We start from the raw sequence: 24,094 nt of genomic DNA on the forward strand, positions 1-24,094 counted from the left end.
AATTACATATTTAAAGGCGATACATTTTATTTTATTTGTGTACTCTAACCCAGTTTTGGTTAACTAAATACGAATTTATTATTAAAAACATTATTCCTTAAAACTAGCATGATAGGTGAGCGTACCTTTCGAGATTGATATAGGTAGTTTCATTTTAATATTTCCTTTAGAAACTTGAGTTATATCTTGTGAACTTCTGACAGATGAAGTATTTTGTGGCTCGGCGTAAATTTAAAGAAGCATTAAAACCGTACGACGTAAAGGACGTAATAGAACAATATTCCGCGGGACATGTGGATCTGCTGAGCCGAGTGAAAAACGTCCAGACTAGGTACTACTCAGTAGGCTTTCCAACGCATTGCATGCGTGCAGACAATAATTTAAGCTTTTATTACATACATATTTTAAATTTTTTTTTCTTGGTATATATTGTCTGAGCAAATGCAAAGCGATGATAAATCCATTGGCTAGACTTCCTTCCTCTAAACGTATGCCTTCGCACAACGATTTCTTTTATACTCTATGATTACCTTCCTCTTTACCTTCATTTTTATCTCTCTATCGTCTGGACTGTCCAATAGTAAATAAAAACTCAATATTTTATGTAGTCAGAATGCCTATTTATAAGAGCTAGTCAAAAATACCCATGTAGTTTGTGTTATGCTCGTTCTTCATACCTTCCAATGCAGGCAAATCTGAAGGCACAGAAAATTTCCTCCATAAAAGGAAGAGAACATAAAATGATGAAACATAAAAGGATTTTAGATTTTACATTATCACGAATTTTATGAAGGATATTTTCAGTAACTTCACCCAATTCGAGGTTGATGTTTATAACTGTCTCATCAGTCACAGGTAGAATATGAACATTTTATAATATCAATCAATCCCGCATATACATACAATTTAACTTAGCATGACTGACCACATAACTACATGTTTTAAATATTAACAGTTACTTATTTATAATCCAAATGATGCCCATTCCTAACAATTTCCAAATATAGGTACCCACGCACTAACCTACATCACAAACCTGAACATAAATTACATAAATATCATACTTTCTTAGTTCAATTTATTTTTTTTTCTTCATTGGCTATAATTGGAAGTATGTATCTAAGTACCACATAAATAAGATGTAGTACAACGGAAGAAGGAATTAAGCCGTTGCAATTTACGAGATCACATAGGTACCATAAAAAAATGAAGACATGAACGTGTAAATGAATGTGAAGTAGGATACTAATATATTTAATATAATCCTATTGCAACAACAAAATCTGCCATGAAGATGTTTTATTTTCGCATAGCTCAAGTATTTTGTCGCACGCAAGAGATTTAGAGAAGCTTTGAAACCCTACGACGTCAAAGACGTTATTGAACAGTACTCCTCTGGACACGCCGATCTCCTTAACCGAACCAAGAACCTACAATACAGGTGAGCTAAGATACAATGGGGTTGTATTTTTAAGGGAGTAGGAAAACGCGCACAGAGAGGCCCTTGGCACTCGCCGCCCGCCGCCGCGGCCGCTTCATTCATAGCTCAAGAGCTCATCAGCCAGTTCTTGTTATAACTCTCCATGTACAATGAAACACAAACTTGTTATTTTTACTAATTGTAAATCATAAAAAATTATTTGAATTATTTTGTCTAAAACTAACAGTTAAAACAATAAACTTAAAAAAAAACTTATAAATTCCCGTAGGAAAATTCCATTAAACCTTTGTTTACTTAAATTTAATTTACCTATAAATTTCGTTATGTCCATTTTCGAAAACGGAATGTAATTAAGCCTACACATAATATATTTTGATACCTTGCACTGCATTATCACATATTTTATCTAAGTGTATCCTTTTATTAATGCATGTTCATTCTGCTAAAGTTTTTATTTAATAGATATCCCAAAAATGTGAAAACATTGTCTGGATATGGATAAAAAAGAGTATGAATTAATTATCTCGTCAGCAACTTACCTAAATTGTGTTTATGATGCTGCTATTGTAAACTTTTAAGTACCTAGGTATTTAATTGTTGTTTGTATTCGAATGAGTTCCTTTAGAGTACAGACAATATTACGCTCACAATGCTACAGTAACTATAATTACCTCTACAGTTTATGAGAACGTTATGCGAGTTATTGTTATTAAATTTAGAATACATTCTAATGTTCGCAAAATAGGTATTTTGGTAAGCAAATACAAACAAACAGTTAATAGCATAATTGAATCACTAGGCATGTATATATTAAGCCAATGTTTTCACATTTGCAAATATGCAATTATTTTTCAGCGAGTAAATTGTAAATAATAACGAATCGGAGGTATGTACGTAGAAAATTTATTACTTTTATATTATAGCCATTTATTACTCGAAACAAATATATTGCAATATGAAAATATACACATCAGTGAACAATAAAACAATGAAAACTCACACTTCAGTGATCGCTATCCTGAGTGTTAAATTAAAAAGCAGTTTGCGGAGATGTAATGTGAAAAATATTGCAAAAAATAAACGTTTGCATTGACATTTTTATAATAAAAAACTTATCAATTGAATCAATTGATAATTTTTATTGTATTCTTTGCTCGGAATTAATATCTAGGTAATTAAGAAGGTATATATGCATATACCTAATTGTGTATTTTTTATTTCTTGAATTTTAACTAATTTAATGTGTATAATGAATCGTTAGTAATAAATAAAATGTTTTTAAAACACAGGTTAGATCAAATTCTCGGCAAACAAGGTTCAAAAGCGAAAGATGTATATGCATCTAAAATCAGCTTAGCGTCCAGGGTAGTTAAAATAGAAAGACAAGTGAGTAACCCATTTCTTTACGTTTTTTATTAACTTATTACCACAGATAATGTTAATCTTTAACTTGTAGGTAGATGATATAGAAAGCAAATTGGACCATTTATTAGAATTGTATGAAGAAGATAGACGTACTGCTAGAAGAATATGTGCGGAAGCAAATAGTAATGCTAAGGGTGGTGCATCTGGTGATATATATGAAAAATCACGACCAGCTCTCACAGAAAAGCAATGTTCAGAACCGAATTCACCGCTGTCTAGAACATTCGAACCGCCTGTTCCGACATCAGCACCTCCCATAGCCCTGAAGCGACCGATGAATAGAGGTTACTCCGATTTAGGAACGAGGTTTATGCGCAAAAAAGTGATCGTCAAGTAAGATTATTTGACATAAATAATATTCTCAGTTAAATAGTACAATATTTTTCAAGCGTGTGATATAAGTTTCGCCCAAATAATACGTTACAGTGTCAGTACTGATGTGTGAATATGTGCTTGCGTAATTACCTACCTGATATTTATACAATATAAATATTGACATTAATCACACAATTTAGTTTTTAATCAGAAACTCTAAAATATAGAGCCTGCTTATAATATAACTATACAGATAAACTCTAATAAATATGTGTTATAAAATAAAATTCATTTGCTTTGCTCAGCATATTGCAAATGTGTGTCCCTACAACACGTACCTACTCAAAAATTTTCAATTACTTAATTATTTAATACATAATACTTACCCGAGGCTAATGAGTCATAACATATTTTTAGAACCTCTACGAGAAATGGAGAATCTCCAAGAGATGACGAAGTAGTTATTGTAGTACCAGACCGGGAAGATACCCCTCCAAGACTCATCACAGATAGTTCAGGTAATGTTTTGTTGTATCCATTTAATTTGTCTATACCAATAAAAAAACACGTATGAATTTTTACTAAGTTCATGGTAGGTAGGTACATAATATAACAAAATAGCAATTTTTTACTATTTTTGTCTGTCTGTCTGTTTATTTCGGCTTGACCGATTTTAAACGCAACTGTCACTGATGGATAGCTGATGTAATAAGCAGTAACTGTGGCTACTTTTAATACTGATATTCCCACAGGAACATTAGGATTAAAAGGAAAAACTCATTAAGGTACGCGGGTGAAACCGTGGGACGCAGCTAGTTTTTTATAAAAATAATAATCTAATTTTTTATTATATACCTACTGGTATTTTTTATCATTATACAAAATTGATGAGAACATTTTTCTTCACTTTGAAAAATAGATATTTTTGAGTTTATGTTTCCCAAGTCCATACTACCCAAGCATGTGGCTACTATTTATGTCACGGTAGGTATGTTCTACTTTGTATTGTATACAACTAATGAGCTTATTATATAAAAACTACAATTATGTAAAAAATATGGCAAAATATGAAACTACGATTTTTCATAGCATAAATTAAATATTATGACACTGGAAATGTATGAAATGCGATTGAGATGAGGAATGCTTTATCTTCAGTCCAGACTCCAGTCTTTTAGCCATTATTTCACAAAAAATCACTCAACAGCTATTAAGTTAGTAATCAGTATACAGAGTGTCCCACTATATATCGGTATACTAAGCGCAAAGGGACTCGTAGTTTTGCATAGGTACACTGATCAAGTAAAAAATACTTAGTTATAAAGAAAAAAAAATTTTTTAGGCTAAATTTTTTTCTTAAAATCCATGTTTTCCTCTCTAACTTCGCGCAGCCGGCATACATGAGCATTTTCTCTATGAAAACATAATATTAAAAGATAGCTCACGTGCGGGTGGCAACGTTGGGCGGGCTGCTTGTTAGGGGTCTACACATAGAGTTTTAAGAATTCATCTATTTGAAAAAAAAGGCGTCTGGAATTTTATAAATATTTTTTACGTACTCAGCGTATGCAAAACTAAAACCTCCTTTGAGCTTAGTATACCAACGGTGGGACACCCTGTATAGTAATGCTTTATTATTCGAGTAAGTTAGGAGTTATGGTTTTAGAATGAATTCATCTAGTTTCACAATCTCATTTACCTACCCGGAATCACCTCGCCATGGCAATATCGAAGACAAACGTATTAGCACAGACTAATAATAATATACTACGTATACAAGTATTAGTAGGTATCTAAAACGTTAACGATTGAATGATAAATTGATGTTATTTTGTCTTCATATATTTTATCAAGATTTAAATTTTTATTTAAAAGACTAAACCCATTGGATTCCCAAGTCTAGCATTCGTATTTTATAGTTACACGATACATTTTCAGTGGCATAATATTAGACTGTACTACTTTTCTACTTAAAACTCAGCATTTACCTTACGATTGGAACGTTCATAAACAATAACAACTAATAACTAAATGATATACCTACAACTTGATGTTTGTCAATTAACTACTAACTCAAGGTTTATTTCACGACTAATGAGGTTTACCTACATATGAAACCAAATTTATACAGACGCTAAGACACGTTTGATGTATGAATAAACGTGAAATTGGGTAAGGTATAACTTTGAGATTGTTAAAAAAATTCCAGCTTCTTATGAAGACTATTCGTCGTCGACGTCCCTCTGACCGACAACCTCATGGGCCAGCCCCATTCTTGTCGGCCCGCGGCGGCTGCGTGAGTCCTTAACCTTCCCGTTTCGGTGTGGAATGTGAAAACGTTTTAAATAGTTTCATTCTGTTACCTCCCACTCGTTCCTGTCTCGTGAATGTATTCAATTAAATGTTGTATTTAGATAAACTGTAAAATTTTTACCTCTTTAACATGTGTTTAATAGTATGAGTTCAAGTGAAATATTTTTGTTGTTAGAGAACTTGTTTTGGTTAATTTAAAATAATTTTAAAACGTGCTTAGGCTTAGTTTCAGTGTTATAGTAATTTATGTGTTATTTAAAATAGCAAATTACTTTTTTTGAATTACTTCAGCATGTTTTGATTAGTTATTCATAGTACCTAGTTATTTTTTGTATCCTTATTATTAAGTATAAAAATGAATATGTTTTAAATGTTATATTTTAATTTTTTCTTACTTCATGAGCTTTAAGCTTGTTGATTTTCAGGGAGAAATATGAAAATACATTTTCAACGACAACTCAACCTAAATTGATTGTCAACTGATTGAATACTTGAGTTGAGACTGGTTGGGTTGTCGTCGAACATGTCGTCGAACATTATTAATTGACAGCATGTGACAAAGTGGCTTTGAGAGTCTCTTTGATATGCCAATAGAAGTTGCCTACGGACTTAACAAATATTTCATAAGCTACACCAATACCGTATCTAAACTCATTACAAAATGTATTAATACATAAACAGTAATATACAATTTAATAATAAGTGGGCCGTATTTCAGAAGTGTGCGCCAGCTGTTCCGTAGAGGTAGAGACGGAAGCTGAGGCGGGCGGCACGCGGTCCGGCAGCTCGGGCTCGCCGTCGTGGTGCGAGGGCGACGCGGGCGACGAGCGCGGCTACGGCTCCGGGGACTCGCTCGCCGAGGACACCGCCCTGCTGGGCGACGCCGTCCAGACGGCTCACCAGCCGCGCTTACTCAGGCCACAAAGAAGAGACGTCGCCGTCGATCTCCATCTTCTTCGCCCTGACGTATGAGAGACGCTTTACGATTACCGGACTAAAGTATGAGAAAACACTAAGTGCTCCTCATTCTTAAAACTCGCACAAACAGCAATTCACTCAGTTAATTTTAGTTAGGTGCTTCTAGTTAATAAAGATAGATATTGAAAGTGTTGTTGTTAATTTTTATAATGAGTCTCATGAAGTGCGTTTATTATAAATAAAAATTGTGCAACGACAAAGTATTACAATAATTTTAAGTATAGATAATCAATTTTGTTAAGTGATGCCTGTACTTATAAAAATGTATATAATACTTACCACTATACGATACGTATAACCTAATAAGAGTATATTTAGTTTTTAATTAAGGTCCTACTAGAACCTATTTATCGCAATACTTACGCTTACTTAATTATTTTTAAGATAGATTTGAAGTTTCAATAAAATATTTTAATTAATTAGTTTTTTTCAATATAGTTATATAGGCAAGTAAATCGGCAATAATTTTATTAATGCTTTTCTGGCCTAAAACAGAGACAGTTGAAGGATAAACGCACAGAAATAAAAGGTTTACAAACAAATCAAGTGCGCTAATATTTAGTGTCTTTTGTGTGTATACTTAATTTTGTAACAAGTGATTATTCAGGACTTAATTTTTCCTATGTATTCAGTCTTAGAATTGAGCTGTGATATTTATTCTCATTTTAACAGAGCTTAACATAAGTCAAACTTTTAAATTTTAATATTATCGTTGTCCAATCCCTATTAATGTAGAGTATAAGTTAAGTTATTATTTTTATTTCACATCTAATGTAATATAGTTATAATATTGACAGCAACACGCTTGCGCTTATTTTGAACACAGGCTAAAAATTTGTATAATACCTAAAATATTTTAGAACATTGCATCTACTGGTGCAATCTACGTAACCTGTTATATGAAATGCACCATCCGAATATAGATAAATAGGAATCTAAATGAATTTTAATTTTAATAGAAAGTCGTTAGTATTTACATTTAGATACAAAAATATGTAGTATATTTTCTAAAAAATGCAGATATCTGTATGGTTCCACTACATAAAGCATTAAGCTATCTCTTTGATATACTCATATCCACCGACAAATTATGTTTGCATTTTCCTTGCAATAAAATAACAACAAAAATATATTATAAATTATTTAAGTATAACAATTTTAGCGCTGTGTGACTTGAATTGACTTGAATTCTTGAATGTGCACTATTTCAAATTAAACACCATTTGATGACCTATTAATTAATGTGTGTTAAATACTAAAACAGATTGTGTAGTCACAATCATGGGACCAAATTTATCTAATTCCTGTACCAAGATAACGAAATATTTGTTTGTTATTTAAAATCTTTTATCCTATTTTATAATTTGGATACTTATAGTCTAAGATCCCACCGCAAGATCATTGCGTTCATAGTTTTTTTGATGAAACCAAAATTTTATGTAAGTACATATATTTATAATTATGAGAATATAAATCGACTAGGTTGCCAGTCAAAATTTGGCCGCAAGCATGTGTAATTAAATTTTTTCTAATCGATTTTTGGGAAAAAATTTCGTTCACTTGTTTTTTGTATAAAATGTAGTCTACATCACAGCAAATGATATAAAGATTCTAAAAAATCACGGTTACCGCTTTTCACCTGGCCGCAACATCTTGGCAGCCTGGTGCAAACAGGTACAAACTGTGGGTACAAACATAAATGTGCGTTATGAACGTAAAAATGAATGGAAATCATACCTGCACCAGGCGGCCAAATTTTGACTAACAACCTAGTCGATTTATATTCTCTTGATTATTATAAGCTTAGATTACAAATTATAAGGTATACATAAAATTTTGGTTTCATCAAAAAAACTATGAACGCACTGATCCTGCGGTGGGATCTAGTACTATTTGCAACATTCTAGAAGTAAAATATATTTAGATAACTTCATTAATATTATTTTTTTACACATAAAATTAATGTTGTTATTTTATTGCAGAAAATAAACAGATTCGGAAAATTCCTATTCTTGAACCAATTTTACAGTTTTTGGACACATTTCTTAATATAAGCAGGGTAAATATTTGCCTGACATTTCAATTAATGTAAGGGCATGGGTATGTTTGTATAAGTCTTAATATAGAGCGCATTGTTGCGGAACTAGATGTACCTACGTTTGTGTGGAATAGTACAATATGGAATGGTAAGGCTTTTGCCTTATTCTGCTATGTAAGTGCTACTTTGGGACCTAGCTCTGCCTATATTATTATTTTATTATTGAGAACAGATAATATAAAAAATAAACATTATAGAATTATAGTAGTACATATTTATAAATCTTAGTGTTACTGGTTGTAGCGGTTTACCATCGGTTTACCTTACTTGCATCCGCTGTATACTATCCATGCACAAATTTTTAATTTAAAAATTAATTACTTTCCTTCTCAACATTTGTAAATAAAATTTTATAACCCAATAAAACGTAGTATTATTTGTTTTGTTACATTTTGCTCCCTAAACTAGAAGTATATTTTACGTCTTGCTCTGTGCTAGAATAATTAAGACCTTCATAATAGTGAGCGCCGGCCGGCGGGTGGCGTAGCATGACGTCACTCCATAGGTAGAGCCCAAAGTTCAAAAGGCGCCCTTTGAGTCATTCGATCTTGTTCAATGAAACGTGAATGAAACGAAAAGGTGTTATTCACAGAGCAACTAACACGAACTTCTTTTATATATTGTGTGAACTTGGTGTAAACAGTGGTTTGCGAAGACTGTCGCATACGAATGTTTCATTGTATTTAGGTGGTATTTAGTATTGTATTGAAAGTTTCATGTGGTTTCAAGTGTGGTTTCATTCATACGAATGTTAGGAATAGAATACACAATTGTGTAAATCACCAGTTCATGCTCGTGCAATGTCTTCACTCTTCTTCTTTTTCTTTAGTGGCAACTGTATCGACTTTATGTCAATTGTCTCCTCAAATTGGCAAATGTCAATGACAGTATGACACACGTCTAGACTCTAGTGTAAAACTGCTGATTTCGTACTCGATTTATGCATTTTTAAATAAATAACAAGTTGTTTTTCATGTTGTTTTGTGTTAAATATTCGATTTCGAATAATATATTCATTGATAAATAAATATTAATAAACTTATGAGTACAAAAAATTTATTCCCAAAACAAATAGTTAATAAAAATGTCAACTAATAAAAAGTAAGTCTGAAACAGTTTTGTAAATAAGAGTTGATTAGGTGAATTATTCTCAAATTTCATAATAAATATTATTATCTTAATTTATAGATACGGATTGATACTACCAGAAGTCTCAAAAGTGCAACCTACATTTAAAGCCTCACATAATGTCTTCGGAAATGATTCCGATTCTGAAGAGGATAATAAAAAGAAGCCTATTCTATTACGACCAAGTGACAATATCAAACGACAGGTGATATTGTATTAATGAAAATACCTATTTTCAATATATTAATGAAACTTTAGGCAATACAAATTTACAACTCGTTAACTGTTACGATTTTACAACTAGGAACAATCAAATTTACTTCAACACAATAAGATATATTTTAGTCCTTATTAACTCATTACTTTTGGCACTTAATTGTGTTACTATGAAAAGTATCTTGAAGTACGGTAGGTACTTCAAGATACTTTTGTATCAAATTTAAACTTTGAATTTATTAATGACATATTTATCTTTTGATGATTCCAGACTAGAATAGCACAGGAAAAAGCAATTCTTGAAGATCCCACAGTTTACCAATATGATGAGATCTATGATTCCATGGTCACACAAAAGGAAAGTAAAAATGCAAAAACTAAAGAGGAGAAAAAACCTAAATATATTGAGAATTTATTAAAAACAGCAAACAAAAGAAAACTAGAAAATGAGCGTAGAGTTGAAAGACAGGTAGGTAATTGATGTTTAATAGTTTTCATTAATTTGTTATTTATTTTTTTATTTTATTAATAAGTCCGTTTACGGTGTAGGTATAATATTTAAGTTTTTAATCTATCCATTAAAATAACAGATATAGAAATAATCCATCATATTTATTTAAAATTTTAGATTCAAAAGGAGAGAGAAAAGGAGGGAGAGGAGTTTGCTGACAAGGAAGTATTTGTCACATCAGCTTATAAAAAGAAATTAGAAGAATTACGCTTGGAGGAAGAAAAAGAAAAACGCGAAGAGTATTTAGAAAAAATTGGAGACGTAACAAAGCAACAAGATCTAGGTCAATATTTATATAATATTGTATTGTTCATGATAAATATTAAGTATGTAATGTTTGCATAGCGTAAAAATCAGTTTCAGTGAAATTTTAGGTCCATGAATAAAACCTTTCAACCCAGCTATTATGTAAATAGGCATTATGGCCATTCCTTGTAACATCTTATTTTTATTATATTTTCTTTGTGTAAATGATTACAGGAGGATTCTATCGTCATCTATATGAACAGAAATTAGGATCTAAACCTGACAATGAGCCTGATACTAAAGTAGAAGAGAAAGATAGTGTTTTCAAGTCAAATACCAATAAAAATGAGAATTCCGATTTATCAAATAAAAGAAATTATAGAAAGAGGAAATCATCCCATGAATTGAAATCTGAAGGTGAAATTGAGGACTCTGATGATGAAGTAAATCGCAATTGTCTTGACAATAAAAAATCTAAAAAAACGGATGAAAATATTGATGCTGACTCTGACTTTTCTATAGATGAGTCAAGTGATGAAGAATCAAAACCTAAAATTCAGAATATTGAAAAGGAATCTGAAGATACCTTCAAAAAACCGAAAGCAAAAGATGACAAGTCAGATACACCTAAAGCTGTTCCTGAAGATATTTCTATTTTGCCTAAAGAAAAGGAGAAAAAAGAGAAAGAAGTTAAACCTAAAATTGATATATGGAAAAAGCGAACCGTTGGTGAAGTTTTTGAACAAGCTTTACAGAGGTACTATCAAAGAAAATCGGCCAGAGGTTGTTAATTTTCTAAATTAAAGACAATTTAACAAATACATATTCGTTTTATTATTATATAGCTGTTTATAAATAAAATAGTATTCAGTTATAATCTAAAATAAACAGTGTCGTTTACTTAAAAAAATCATAATGCTAAGACATTCAAATGGTTCATATTAAAAAAAGATGAGGCTTACAATATTAACAATGACACTGCTGACTATACTCTTCAGAGTATAAATTAAAGTAAAAATTAACCACCAGATTATTGTGTATTTTTTCAACTCACAACATAATGAGCCTTGCAGTGAACTGAAAAAAAAACATTTTTACCTGTTAAAAAATATGCAATCATATTCAAAGAACTTGTGTCAAAATTTTGGAACGAAGTTCCTTATCAGCGGTACTCTGACTCAGGGTGCTCACAAGAAAAATTCTTCGAGCGCTACACACTATAGCAAAGGTGTATTAGCATTCCTTCATTTATCATTTCACTCCTAAATATTGTTTATTTATTTCATTATACCTTCTATAATACTTATTTCAAAACTTAAGGAACTTCGTTCCAATTGGTTGTCCCATATGTGACACCTCAGACTTTTTTTTATATAATTATATTTATTATGTATCAGCCCATACCAATAAATTCAGAAACTGGATCATTTTCGCCTTCAGCTCTCATTGTTCCAGTAATGTCTTCATTTTCAACCATTGGAAGTACTAATTGTACAAATTCAGGTGTGTAAGGGGGCGCTATGGCGTCAAGAACCTAAAAGATATGTTGTTATATGTAAAGAAACTGTACACTTTTTTGGTGAAAATTGTACATTGAATATGTATAATAATACTTGGGGCGTGATCTGCCATATATAACGAAGTCAAGAATCAAAATTATAGTTTTTACAATTTTTGTCTGTTTGCCTTTATGTATGTCCGGTTGTCTGGAAGAAATCGCTATTTAGCGATACGGCCGCCGTTTGTTATAATGTATCCTAAGTTAAGTCTCAATTTGTAATTTATTTATTTATTTATATATTTATTTATAAATACTTTATTGCACTTAAAGATAACAAAACAAGAAATACAAACACTTAAATATAACTTACACTAAGTACAATTGGCGGTCTTATCGCTTAGAGCGATTTCTTCCAGACAACCTTTGGTACAATAGAGGAATAAATACCAAAATACATAAATGGGTAGTGCAATAATAACTATGATAAAGGATACACATACCTACATATTATATATATTGTGATATAAACTAAATAAGTAAAAGGGAATAGAGATTCGAAGAAAAATACCATACTAAAATAATACATAGTAATTAATAATACGTATATAATATAAATAAATTTTATGTACGGCTAACACTGAGAAAGTGAGATTTAACCATACATTTAAAACTATTTGGTGACTGAGCATTTTTGATAGAGTCTGGCAGAGCATTCCAGAGTTTAGTAGCATGTACAGTAAAAGATCCATCATAAAAATGTGTGCGATGTTGAGGCATAATTATCCTCAACATTTCGGATGAACGAACCTCACTACATTGACCTCTAAACTCAAACCTTTCCTTAAGGTATTTTGGCGTTTTAGGGTCAAATAAAATTCGATACAGTAGTTGGAGAGCATGCGCATCCCGCCGCAAGCGAATCGGCAACCAGTTGAGCTTTTTTCGGAACTCCGAAACATGATCATATTTACGAACAGTAACGGGGACAGAACACCACCTTGAGGAACCCCGGCATTTATCTTGAGCAATAAAGCATAAATAAATAAATATGTTCGGGCCATCTTTGCTACGTCGTAGCCACCCCCTAGGAAGTGACTACCGCACTTTTTGTGTTCAGAAAAACATGCCAATTAAGTGGATATCAGTAGTTCGTACGGCGGAGGTAAGTCCCACGAAAATCGTTATTTGAAGACTTTTTTACAAATGGGTCTCACACTACTTTGTTTATGGTAAATTTATAGAATTTCGATCACTGGAGAACCACTAGTGTACATATTTCCCAGTGTTATTTTTTATATCGATGTTATATTATAACATACTAGCTTTCCGCCCGCGGCTTCGCCCGCGTTTTCGAAGAAAAACCCGTTCCCGTAGGATTTCCGTGATAAAACCTATCCTATGTCCTTTCTCGGGTATCAAAATATCTCAATACCAAATTTCATGCAAATTGGTTCAGTAGTTAAGGCGTGAGTGAGTAACAGACAGAGTTACTTTCGCATTCATAATATTAAAGTATGGATACATTGATACATTTTACATAAAAAATAGAACTATGTATATCAAAGCAAAGTACTAATCAAACGATTTTCATAGTAAACCACAATATTCCTAAATAACTATATAAAACCTAATTCGACAACATACCTCAGTAATGAAATATCGTATCAGTGAAATGTCAGTATCACCACGTTGCAGGCAATTTTTGATGTATATTAAAACAGGAACTACACAACCTCGACTTAACAAATTCACCATACGATCTAGAAGCATTTTTCGCAGTTCTAACTGAAATTTTAACAGATAACTATATACTGATTCTTCATAACATTAGTAAAATATACATTTCATTTATATTTAAAATAACAAAATCTTAACAAACAGCATACTACACAACATCTATATTTTTTACCTGAACTAAAATTTCCAGGTCTTCTTGTTTAGATTCAAAAAGTTTTATCAACAGTTTTAATAGTCTATGGTGCAGCAATGGATGACAAGAAGCAACTTCGTCAAGTAGGGCGAGATGCACAGGACAATGTTCTGTACACAACTTGAAATATGACGGCTCTGTGACTACACACTCCACCCATACAAGCACACCCATGCCTACAACAGGGAATCTGAAATGAAATGAACTTATAAAATCTGACCCTGTTTTATAAAGTTATAAGTGACTCCTGTAGTCCCCTAAATATATATTATACTTCACTTATAAAGTTGACCGCCTCCTCGGTACAGTGGTTGACGCATGAGCGTAGAACCGAGGGGTCCTGGGTTCGATTCCTGGTGGAGACGAAAAAAAAAAAAAATGTCTCGGTCTGGCAGGACACAGAAGGCTGATCACCTACTTGTCCCTAAAGAAAAATCGATCAGTGAAACAGATGTATGAATAATGCATCTGCCCCCTACCCCACTACGGGGACACGGGACTTCACTTTTTCACTTATAAAGTTAGACTTACAAAGTTGTTTACCTTATACAATGATATAGAGACGGCAACTCGGCAATAAGCTCGCTAGAGCTCACTGAACTGCTACATACTGCGTGTATTTTTTCAATAGCTTGAAGGGTTGGCTTTAATTCATCCTTTATTGGTTTCCCAGGGGTTGCCCCTTCACAAACACTTGCGGAATAAGCAAGCAGATATATGTACTTGGACTTATGTTCTGGATTGAGTTTGCTCCCCAATTTGAATAGAGAATCCACAAGTAATTCTGTAGAACCAACATTATTTCAATTATGTATTTTTAGTTATTTGCTGATTGCACTCAATTATGGATAAATCTTATTTAAGATTGACGTGATAATCATTCGTATTTTGTAGTAAACAGCATACACATTACATTTACTAACGAAAGTAAGGTTTGGTGCATGCAGTGCAGTCCCCATTATCATACGATATATCGTTCTCAAGGCAGTTAGGTGGGAAAGGAGAATTAAGGATCATTCCCAAATAATATAATAATGATAATTTTTGAAATAAATATAAATTCATATTTACATTTTTTAACTTAAAAAAATGTGTAGTAGTCAGTCTAGTGTATTAGTAGTAGTGTACTGCATTATTCAACAATAAATAAATAAATAAATAAATAAATAAATATTATAGGACATTATTACACAAATCGACCTAGTCCCACAGTAAGCTCAATTAAGGCTTGTGTTGTGGGTACTAGGTGACGATAAATATAATATTTAATAAATACATATATAGATAATAACACCCAGACCCAAGAACAAATAATTGAGTTCATCACACAAATATTTGCCCTGACCGGGGATCGAACCCGGGACCGTCGGCTCAGTAGGCAGTTACTTTACCACTGGGCCAACCGCGTCGCCAACAATGTTCATATACAGCAAAAACAATACCTAAAAACTGTGGTATTCTTAGCAAGTGTACCGGTGGCGGTTCAGACTGTGTGTACGCTCTGAACAGCACGGATATATCGGCCGGGTTCAATGCCCCTCGAGACAACATGGCCGCCAGCGCGGTTCGCGCGCCGCGCCACGACTCTCCCGCCGTCAGCGCTAACGTTATAGGCGTGACGTCGTGACCACTGCAAACATAATCATAACAACAGATATTTGAATCCGCCATCCATCACAACCTTGTCTGATATCTATACTGATAATAAATTGGATTGGATAATTATTGTCTTTTTCTAATATTAAAATAACCACTTTTACTTAAGTGCATGTGGGCACAGTACACATGTCAAAATAGAATTTTTACAATTTTTGTCTATCTAATTGTTCTGGCTAATATCTGAAACGGCTTAATTGTGAAAGAAAGAAACATTAACTGTGTACCTTTGCTGGGCACATTTTGTTATTTCTTGACTCAATCTCTTCATGATGGCTCCACCTCTAGGTTCTTGGGCCAAAATATGAACTATAACTTGGCTATACACATAAGTATGTGCACCATGGCATACCATTTTCTGAAATAACATTACATAGTAAATTATAATTATTTTATTGTAAATAGTACATAGATTGTATGTCTTTTCACTGTTTTACTTCCCCATTATTCCAAAAACTTAATCCTTATAAAGAACCAGGGGTAATAAAAGCCCTCTATTCACATTTAAATCAACGAGGAACTTACAGCACATTCATTTACACTATTTTGCCAATCATCTGAGCTTTGCAAAAATCCAACAATTGAAGATTTCAAGACTCTAGAAAACACTTCAATCTGCTGAGCTGCAGTTGAAATACTAGTAATTTCACCTTGAAAACCTGCATCTGATATAAGCTGGAAAAAAAATACATTTTTTTATAGTGTGGTAAAGATGCAACAAAAATGTTAATTAAAAAAAAGACAAATAATATATTGCATATTAGTAACATACATCTTACATAAATAAAATAGTATTTTTACCTTAATTGTAAAATTTAACATGAGACAATCAGGATAGTCCTCAGCTAATCTGTAAATCAAAGATCTCCAAGTAGGATGTTCTATCATTTCTGTGAGCCAAGCAGGTGTCTAAAACATAAAAGAATATTACTATTGTTTGGTCTCCTATTATACAGTTTTATATCAACACCCAATGGAGTGAACTAGCATACTCTTTTTAGTCATTAAATCATAATCTATGTTGTAATTACTGAATATATATTTTTCAGTGAGCTAGACAAAATCATAATTTATTTTTATCAACCAAAAATACTCATACAAATATAAACTTACTTCTCCTTCCTCAGTAAATATAGTATCAGCTTTTTTGGGGTCAAAGGTTTTAATAATCATTTCCTTCAAATGGTTTTCCACCATTGCTTGAACTTCAGTTACTTTTACCCCTAAAATTATATGGAAAATAAGATGAAATTGTAAAAAAAACACACTTTAATTAATCAATTGACATTTACATAATATAATTTTTTTTTTATATCTACTTAGATTAATAAATGGCAATAATGTCTAATAGGTAAGAAATATTTCCTAATAACTCAGGCCCCGGAATCACAGACACAATAGAAAATCTATTGTGTCGTGGACCGATCGGGCCGTTCGGGGCTCAATGGGTTAGTAAAATATTTCAAAATAGGTATATTGTCTATATTGCTTTGAATTTGTTTACATACCAGCAAGAATTAACCATTCTGCTAACAAATTTGCCATTTGAGCTACTGCACTGTAGTTGATTGATAGTTGTTCAATAACTTGTTCAGGATTTCCACCTGCTTGGAAATATCTTTTTAATTGGCCAAATATACCAGGTTCCATTATATAATCAGAAGTTTTGAACTTCTCAAGACATTCTTGTAATACTTCTTCGGGGTTATCGATAACGTCTTCAGCATTGTCATCCTTTAAATACAAGTGTTTGTTAAATTAGAAGTCATAAGACACAAAAAAAAATGAAAAATGTAAATAGTGTAACCAACATCATACTGCGCGTTTGGCGCTTCCCAGGATGGTTCTTCTTCATATTGGGTAGGCATTTTCGTTATTATTATTTTAAATTTAAAAACAGTTTGTATGTTTGATGATGTTATAGTTACTAATTTTTTTAGTTATAATAAAATAACAAACATTATGCCGATGACAATAATAGCCGGTGTTTAATATATTGCATTGAATACGTTTTGAATAAAAAACTAATTAAAAATAACCAATTTACACTAATTCATGGATAGTTAATTTTCTTGTACAAACTGGATCATAGAAAAATATAAAACAACACAAGAGAATCGTAAAGAACTGTAAAGAACACTTCACAAATCAGTAATCACAACACATCTCAATTCTCAAATCCCTTAATTTGTGATTTCATTAATAATTGTCAATTGTCATTTGACAAGACAATTGTTGCCACTTATGAAAAAGAAAAAAAAAAGTTCAGGTTTTGTGTCAGCTATTTAAAGACAAAAATTGTGTTGTGTGAAGTGCGAATTGCGTACGCACATTAATTATTATAAAGTATTTTGCAAAGTTCAAAGTAATTTGCTTCGTTCTTCATCAAAACTCGTAGTTACAGAAATTGTAGACGGGCAACTCGTGTCCATCGACAGCCTGCCAAATTTATTTTCATAATAAAATTAAATTTCTTCCACAGATTTCCCGGTTCAAAAATCACGGTTGAGAATCATCTCAACCGTGATTTTTCCTCAGCACAGAGTACGCTTATCATGAAAAATTTGACATTGGCAGAATCCGCCTTCACTTTTTTTATGCTATTGCATAGATCGCAGGCCTCCGGGGCCGGGGACCTGTGGCGGGGACCGATCGAATCCAGAAATTTAGTAACGAAAAACCTCACGCTCCCCACTCCGACGGGCGTGGAGGTGTGGCTTGAAGGCATAGCATGCAATAGCTTTAAGACCGCGGCAGTCCCCGAGTACCACACGTCTTTTTTTTTTAATAATTTATTCATAACCAAATCCGCCCTCACTGGGAATTGGGATCGGGAGTTGCCATTTGAAAAAAAGAAGAAGAAGTGATTTCTCTTACACACGGAGAAATACTACTAAAACTATGAAGTACTTTTCATAGTTTGCTCCGAGCTCCGAGGCTCCGAGTTTAAAGTACTATTAACGATTATCTATGGTGGGACTTCTTTCATTGGCCGTTGGCGCTGTGTTCAAAGACTAAAGAGGTTATAATTACCTACTACGTTTTAGCCTCCGCGCCCTTTTTCCTCTTTTTCAATAGAAAATATTTGTCAACAAAACAGCTACTAGACATACCTACTTGCTCTGTGCTACTAGAATACAAGCAAGCTAACAAACGTGAACCAAACAAAACAACCATAATATTACCACATATTACTTTACTCTATGAAAACAACCTAAAAGTTTATGCAGACCAGACAAGAGACCAGACCACAATCGCCATCTACTCCAAATGAAAATGAAAAATTTATAAATTTAAAATACCCAAATACCTAATTATGTCTCAGGATCTATAATCATCAATAGTTAAGAAATAATAAAAATATAAAATGAATGAAGAAAACAATAAGTTGCCTACATCAGTTTTAAGTTATTATGTGCAAATTTACTGCAAAAAAAGAAAAATCGATACGAATAAAAGCAAAGTAAGGACTTATGTATTGAACATAATAGATTAGATACATATTTATTCCTTTTTTTTTTTCAATTATTTACGAATAATACAATTTTATTTTAGTATAAAAGTTTGGTATCAGAAGCCACAAGATCGTGGTTAAATCTGAGTGCTTCCAAGCGAAAAATAATAACAATGAAGTATGAAAATTGCTATCTAAAATTACGGAAACGGTTTGCTGATAAATTGCGGAACACCATACCATTTTCAAATAAAAGTCAAGCAAAAGGATCCAGTACAGGGTAAGTTCAGAAGTTTTAAATTGATTCAAAGTTTGGATTATCAACATAAAAGAAGCACTTGACTACAATCTCACCTGATGAAACTAAGATGTGGTCTAGAGAATAAGATTTTTCATCACTACGATAAAAAGATATGTCTATGTCACCTCCGAAATTGCCCAATGGATTTTGCCAAACCTATAAACCAGTCATTCCGCGAAGAGAATGTGTTTCAGGGTTTGACTAACTATAACATAAACGTGAATTTAGATATAAAATGGATAGTTTAGATAATATAATTGTAATATGTATTTGTTTTTACTTTGATTAACTTTTCATATTTTTGGAATTTAGTCTTAATATTCCTATTTCCAATTTGATTGATATTTTTTTATATGATTCAAAATATTATGGTCTTTTGCTAGACTAATTGGAAATTTAATTTTCAAAATTAATGTTTTGGAATATTATATGCTATTACTGCATACTATAAAAAAATATCTTTATAATACTTGTATACATAGTATATTATTATTAGTCTGTGATGATACATATTATGGTATGGTATGGTATATGGTACATATTATGGTAGATTTTAAATTTTCAATATATTTTACCCACTCCCAAAAATGATGGAAATCTGAATTCATAGCCTTTTCCTTTTACCATAAGAATAATATTAAAACATAATATACAAATCTCAATTATTGTAATTCACCTAATAATGTTACAGTGACATTAGCAGGACACACTCTTTAGAAGATGTATGCAATATCACATTGGAACACTCAGAAATTGAAAATGACCAGAGTTTTAATATAAATAACCAAAGTATATGTTCACCAGATCATCAGGAACAGTAAGTTCTTATTAATCTTATTCAAAACTGTGTTAAAAAAGTTCCAATACATATTATTTGAAGCCATTTAAATTATTAATATAATGTAATGATAATCCATTCGTTTTTTTTTCTATAGAATAATTGAATCAAATAGTACACACCAAGAGGAAGAAACAAATCAATCACAACTTCCCAATGCATCAATTGTTAAACCAAGTCCACCCCAATTCAGGTATGTGTTTTAAGGTTATGTTAAAAGTATTTTTTACAAGTTCTGTCCAGCCCACTGGTTTATTCTTAAAGCATCAAAATCAAATCTTTTTAGCAATAAAAACTACCCAGGAAAGGGACAGATATTGATACTCATTTTTGTAATTTTCCAGAACTACAGAGGAGCTCTATTATATAATTAATAAAAATACTGAAGATCTAGACCCATGGAGGAGCTTAACAGAAAATCATAAGAAAAAATATTCTACTGCTGCAACTCGTATTAAAAGACTTTACCTTATGGAATATACAAATTATTTAGAAAATCTTTCAACTGAAGAACTTTATAAACAGTATAAAAGTATACATGATACATAAATATATAATAATTATTTTTCAGAAATATTGAAACCTTTTATATATTTTCATGATTCAAAAGCACTTCTAAATGCAGTCTGGATGTTTAAGTTTGAGTTTATTGGATGTAAATAAATAAAAATCAATAATTTGATAGAGTAATTTATTTTAAATATCCTTATTGGAACAAGGTAACTAAATGGAATAATAATTTATAAATCATATCAATAATTTAATAACTGTTATTCAATCACTAAGTTAAGACTAAATCTAAATTAATATTATGAGAACATAAATGTCTTAAATACCTATAATGTTTAGTGGTAATTTTACAATAATGTGAGAAAAATTATTGGCCACAAAGCAAACCTACTGCCATACCAGCTGCAAAGGAAGCTAAAAATACATGTGATTCGGTTGCACGGTACTGGTCATCACCAATAAAATTATTATACCAGTGTTTGGCTTTTTTCTCTCTTTTCTTTATTAATTCCTCAGCTTTATCAAGTTTTCGGTCCACAAACCTCTCAACCTAAAAAGTAACATAATAGTTTAAAATTTAAATTTAAAATATAAGTTCTTGGAAAAAGTTTATTTAAAGTATTATTGGCAATTATAAAATATAAAAAAGTGATATAAAATAAAATTATTTATTTTATACTTGACTGCTTCAGTTAACAGCTTAAGCTGATTCACTTACAACAAAAAAATCATGAAGTAGCAATTCCAAAAAAGAAACCTCCTGCAAAGCCTGTTGAATAATATGAATTATCTTTGGCAAATAATAACACCTGTAACAAAAATGTTTCCAATATATTTAAAAACTCTAAAACTGAGAGAATTATAGTGGCAGTCAAGTATAAACAATTTCTTCAAAATATTTTTTTGAAGTTTTATATTTTTGTCATCTAATCTTACTTTTTCCATCCAATCGGGTGATTTTCCTGTAGCCTCTTTCTCTATTTTATCAGTAATTTTGTCCACTTTCTTATTAATTTTATCCCAGTTAATATCGATAAATCCTTTTTGACTGGCAATGTGTAACAATATAACACCGCCTCCTAAACCAACTGCGGCAATCTTTCCTATTTTCATAGTAATGAAACCTGTAATCCTGTTAATACGATGTTATAAACATGATTAATTCCAAAAGTAAACAAAGAATGCAATGAGTCAATGATAACTTACCATCCTGACGCAGTTCCTAAAATTAGCTGTTTCGTCGCTGAAGTTTTTCCAATGTCAGCAATTGCTTTTTCAATGAAGTTTTTTGCATCATCTACGATCTTTTTAGCATCCTCTGATGCATCTTCAGTCTTGGGTTTAGCCATTTTATATTTGTGTTCCAATACAAGTAGCACTTAGTAGTTAAAAGCCGCACCGTACCTAGTCACAGTGTTATCGATTGAATGAAGTTGAATTACTGTTGAAGTGTTGAAGTGAAGAGTAGACAGAAGAATCTCGATTCACGAATCACGAATCAAATGAACATAGAATTTATATGTTGGTACTTTCTGTAGTTGGTAGATACTAGAGTGCGTTTCACGAAAGAGTTCCCCTGCCGTTATATTGGCATACCTGACTGTCAAAAACGAAAATATTTTTTTTTAATCAAAAATGACAGAGAAAATATTCTCCTTTCTTCATAACCTTATCCCGTATCTTACGGGGTCGGCTGCCTAGAAAGGAGAATATTTTCTCTGTCATTTTTGATTAAAAAAAAATATTTTCGTTTTTGACAGTCAGGTAAGCCAACATAACGGCAGGGGAACTCTTTCGTGAAACCCGAATTGATATCTAATGTCGCATTCACACAAGAAAAAGAGCAACTTATGCCGGTGTTGTGTAAAGAAATGAGAGAGAACGATAAAATTTTTTGTTTCACGCAGCGTGCCACTTTTTTCAAGAATAGCAACCTACTTTGATAAACAAAGTTTGACAGCTAGCTATCGTCTTCCATAAAAATATAGTTTTTACATGTTCTAAGTTACATAAAGATAGAATAATCGCCATGAAAAAAGTCTCTTGGCGAAGGTAGGAAGTTAGGAACCACAGAACAGTAAAAACAAATAGAAGTGCTATAATGTCATAATTATATCATTTAGTACTTAGATCAATATGTAATGGATGGAGTACGCTGGTCGCTGGCAAATGTTCTAACTAAACTTTCTGCTGATTTTGGTGCGGGGAGGGTAACTCACACTATTGAAACACAATCACACATTCACAAAAATAATTTGTATCACGAAAGTCGTAAAAATTTACGACCTTTTATGCGACGAGTTTTTAAATTCAACTCTATCCCTAAGTTAATAAAGATTTAATTTGTATTTCATTCCAAGTTGTCTCGTGGGGAGTGCGGTTCAATATCGCGTTCTAAATTCAACTTTATAACTTACATCATAAAGATTAAATTTGTATTTCTTTAAAAGATAGTCTCGTAAGGAATGCGGTTCATTATCGCGTTTTAAATTCAACTTTATCTTTTAGTTTATAAAGATTAAATTTGTATATATTTTCTTTCCATGATAGTCTCATGGGGCCGCATCAATGATCGAGTAAACATGACTCGATTATTTGTCTTGATCATATCGCTAAACGATACATCGACGATTATTAGAAATTGCATTTAATTAGAAATGTACGTTAAAAAAATAAAAAAATATACACAAATGAAAGGTTATTCCATCTTTTTCGACATGTTTGAATTGCTTCTGCAAGTCTTGACAGTGCAAAACGGCATTTTTAGCGGAGCACTCGCAGACGTCCTTTCGATGTTTTACGAATACGCAGAGTGTTTGTAATCGATTACGCAAGTAGTTTTTATGAAAGCATAAGATTTTTCGATTCGAATAATCTTATACCTCGGCAAAAGGGGAAACGCCTGCGAGTGTTATCCATTACTTAATGATCTAAAATTTAGTATGAAAACACACGTGGCGATGTCCGTTTGTTTCAGCTAATCTCTGAAACGGCTTTACCTATTCTGACGGGACTTTTACTGACAGATAGCTGATATTTTAAGGAGTAACTTAAGATTATTTTTTATACTGATATTCCCGCCGGAACATTTGAAACTCATTCACGTGGGTGATATTTTATATAGATTTTACACTTATCACATAATATTGTAACAATGGCATTTGTAACTTGTATAACAATGAAAAAATTAAATAGACCAGTCGGTCGATAATTTTTAAAACCAAAAAAATTAT

The 24,094-nt window shown here is 32.0% G+C and overlaps 5 protein-coding genes across 12 annotated transcripts in view; 3 read left to right on the forward strand and 2 right to left on the reverse strand.

Annotated features, from left to right (window-relative positions):
* KCNQ (KCNQ potassium channel) overlaps positions 1-8,924 on the forward strand; it is a 36,173-nt gene extending 27,249 nt beyond the window's left edge. For 2 of the 3 annotated variants that reach the window (XM_089696385.1, XM_089696387.1), the window contains exons 11-15: positions 1,314-1,441; positions 2,731-2,827; positions 2,898-3,199; positions 3,599-3,699; positions 6,213-8,924. In XM_089696385.1, coding sequence (XP_089552511.1) covers positions 1,314-1,441; positions 2,731-2,827; positions 2,898-3,199; positions 3,599-3,699; positions 6,213-6,466 — 882 coding nt within the window. In that variant the 3' untranslated portion in view covers positions 6,467-8,924. Of the gene's footprint in view, positions 1-1,313; positions 1,442-2,730; positions 2,828-2,897; positions 3,200-3,598; positions 3,700-5,390; positions 5,511-6,212 lie in introns of those variants that run through there. The other variant, XM_089696386.1, reaches the window with a different exon arrangement.
* Positions 8,925-9,453: 529 nt separating this feature from the next.
* Positions 9,454-11,749, forward strand: LOC149487760 (nuclear speckle splicing regulatory protein 1). 4 transcript variants are annotated; one of them, XM_089696389.1, is made up of 6 exons: positions 9,454-9,468; positions 9,646-9,671; positions 9,759-9,903; positions 10,186-10,383; positions 10,543-10,708; positions 10,906-11,749. In XM_089696389.1, the coding sequence occupies exons 1-6, from the start codon at positions 9,460-9,462 to the stop codon at positions 11,460-11,462; spliced, it is 1,101 nt and encodes a 366-aa protein (XP_089552515.1). In that variant the 5' UTR covers positions 9,454-9,459; the 3' UTR covers positions 11,463-11,749. The 4 variants fall into 4 exon arrangements, with proteins under 4 accessions (XP_089552515.1, XP_089552517.1, XP_089552516.1 ...); XM_089696391.1 differs by having other exon boundaries at positions 9,467-9,533; XM_089696392.1 differs by lacking the exon at positions 9,454-9,468 and adding an exon at positions 9,481-9,499.
* On the reverse strand, positions 11,482-17,919 carry TH1 (negative elongation factor complex member TH1). The gene is made up of 12 exons (XM_089696388.1): positions 17,570-17,919; positions 17,267-17,492; positions 16,872-16,981; positions 16,560-16,667; positions 16,284-16,433; positions 15,986-16,116; positions 15,545-15,732; positions 14,646-14,886; positions 14,082-14,292; positions 13,817-13,957; positions 12,076-12,205; positions 11,482-11,748 (listed from the first exon to the last, which is right to left on the reverse strand). Exons 1-12 carry the CDS (start codon positions 17,624-17,626, stop codon positions 11,717-11,719), a joined length of 1,725 nt encoding a protein of 574 aa, XP_089552514.1. The 5' UTR covers positions 17,627-17,919; the 3' UTR covers positions 11,482-11,716.
* An 871-nt stretch (positions 17,920-18,790) lies between these two features.
* LOC149487762 (uncharacterized) lies at positions 18,791-21,411 on the forward strand. 2 transcript variants are annotated; one of them, XM_089696393.1, is made up of 5 exons: positions 18,791-19,221; positions 19,314-19,492; positions 20,205-20,330; positions 20,449-20,544; positions 20,696-21,411. In XM_089696393.1, the coding sequence occupies exons 1-5, from the start codon at positions 19,126-19,128 to the stop codon at positions 20,898-20,900; spliced, it is 702 nt and encodes a 233-aa protein (XP_089552519.1). In that variant the 5' UTR covers positions 18,791-19,125; the 3' UTR covers positions 20,901-21,411. The 2 variants fall into 2 exon arrangements, with proteins under 2 accessions (XP_089552519.1, XP_089552520.1); XM_089696394.1 differs by having other exon boundaries at positions 20,467-20,544.
* LOC149487763 (FUN14 domain-containing protein 1-like) lies at positions 21,029-22,389 on the reverse strand. Of its 2 annotated transcripts, XM_089696397.1 has the most exons (4): positions 22,068-22,389; positions 21,798-21,993; positions 21,580-21,670; positions 21,357-21,411 (listed from the first exon to the last, which is right to left on the reverse strand). In XM_089696397.1, exons 1-3 carry the CDS (start codon positions 22,208-22,210, stop codon positions 21,590-21,592), a joined length of 420 nt encoding a protein of 139 aa, XP_089552523.1. In that variant the 5' UTR covers positions 22,211-22,389; the 3' UTR covers positions 21,357-21,411; positions 21,580-21,589. The 2 variants fall into 2 exon arrangements, with proteins under 2 accessions (XP_089552521.1, XP_089552523.1); XM_089696395.1 differs by lacking the exon at positions 21,580-21,670 and having other exon boundaries at positions 21,029-21,411; positions 22,068-22,384.
* Positions 22,390-24,094: the final 1,705 nt, after the last annotated feature.

This window comes from Colias philodice, chromosome 6 (assembly GCF_061535455.1).
Source record: "Colias philodice isolate Cphi_HAF_F1 chromosome 6, ilColPhil1 Martin Lab GWU primary, whole genome shotgun sequence".
Taxonomy (NCBI): domain Eukaryota; kingdom Metazoa; phylum Arthropoda; class Insecta; order Lepidoptera; family Pieridae; genus Colias; species Colias philodice.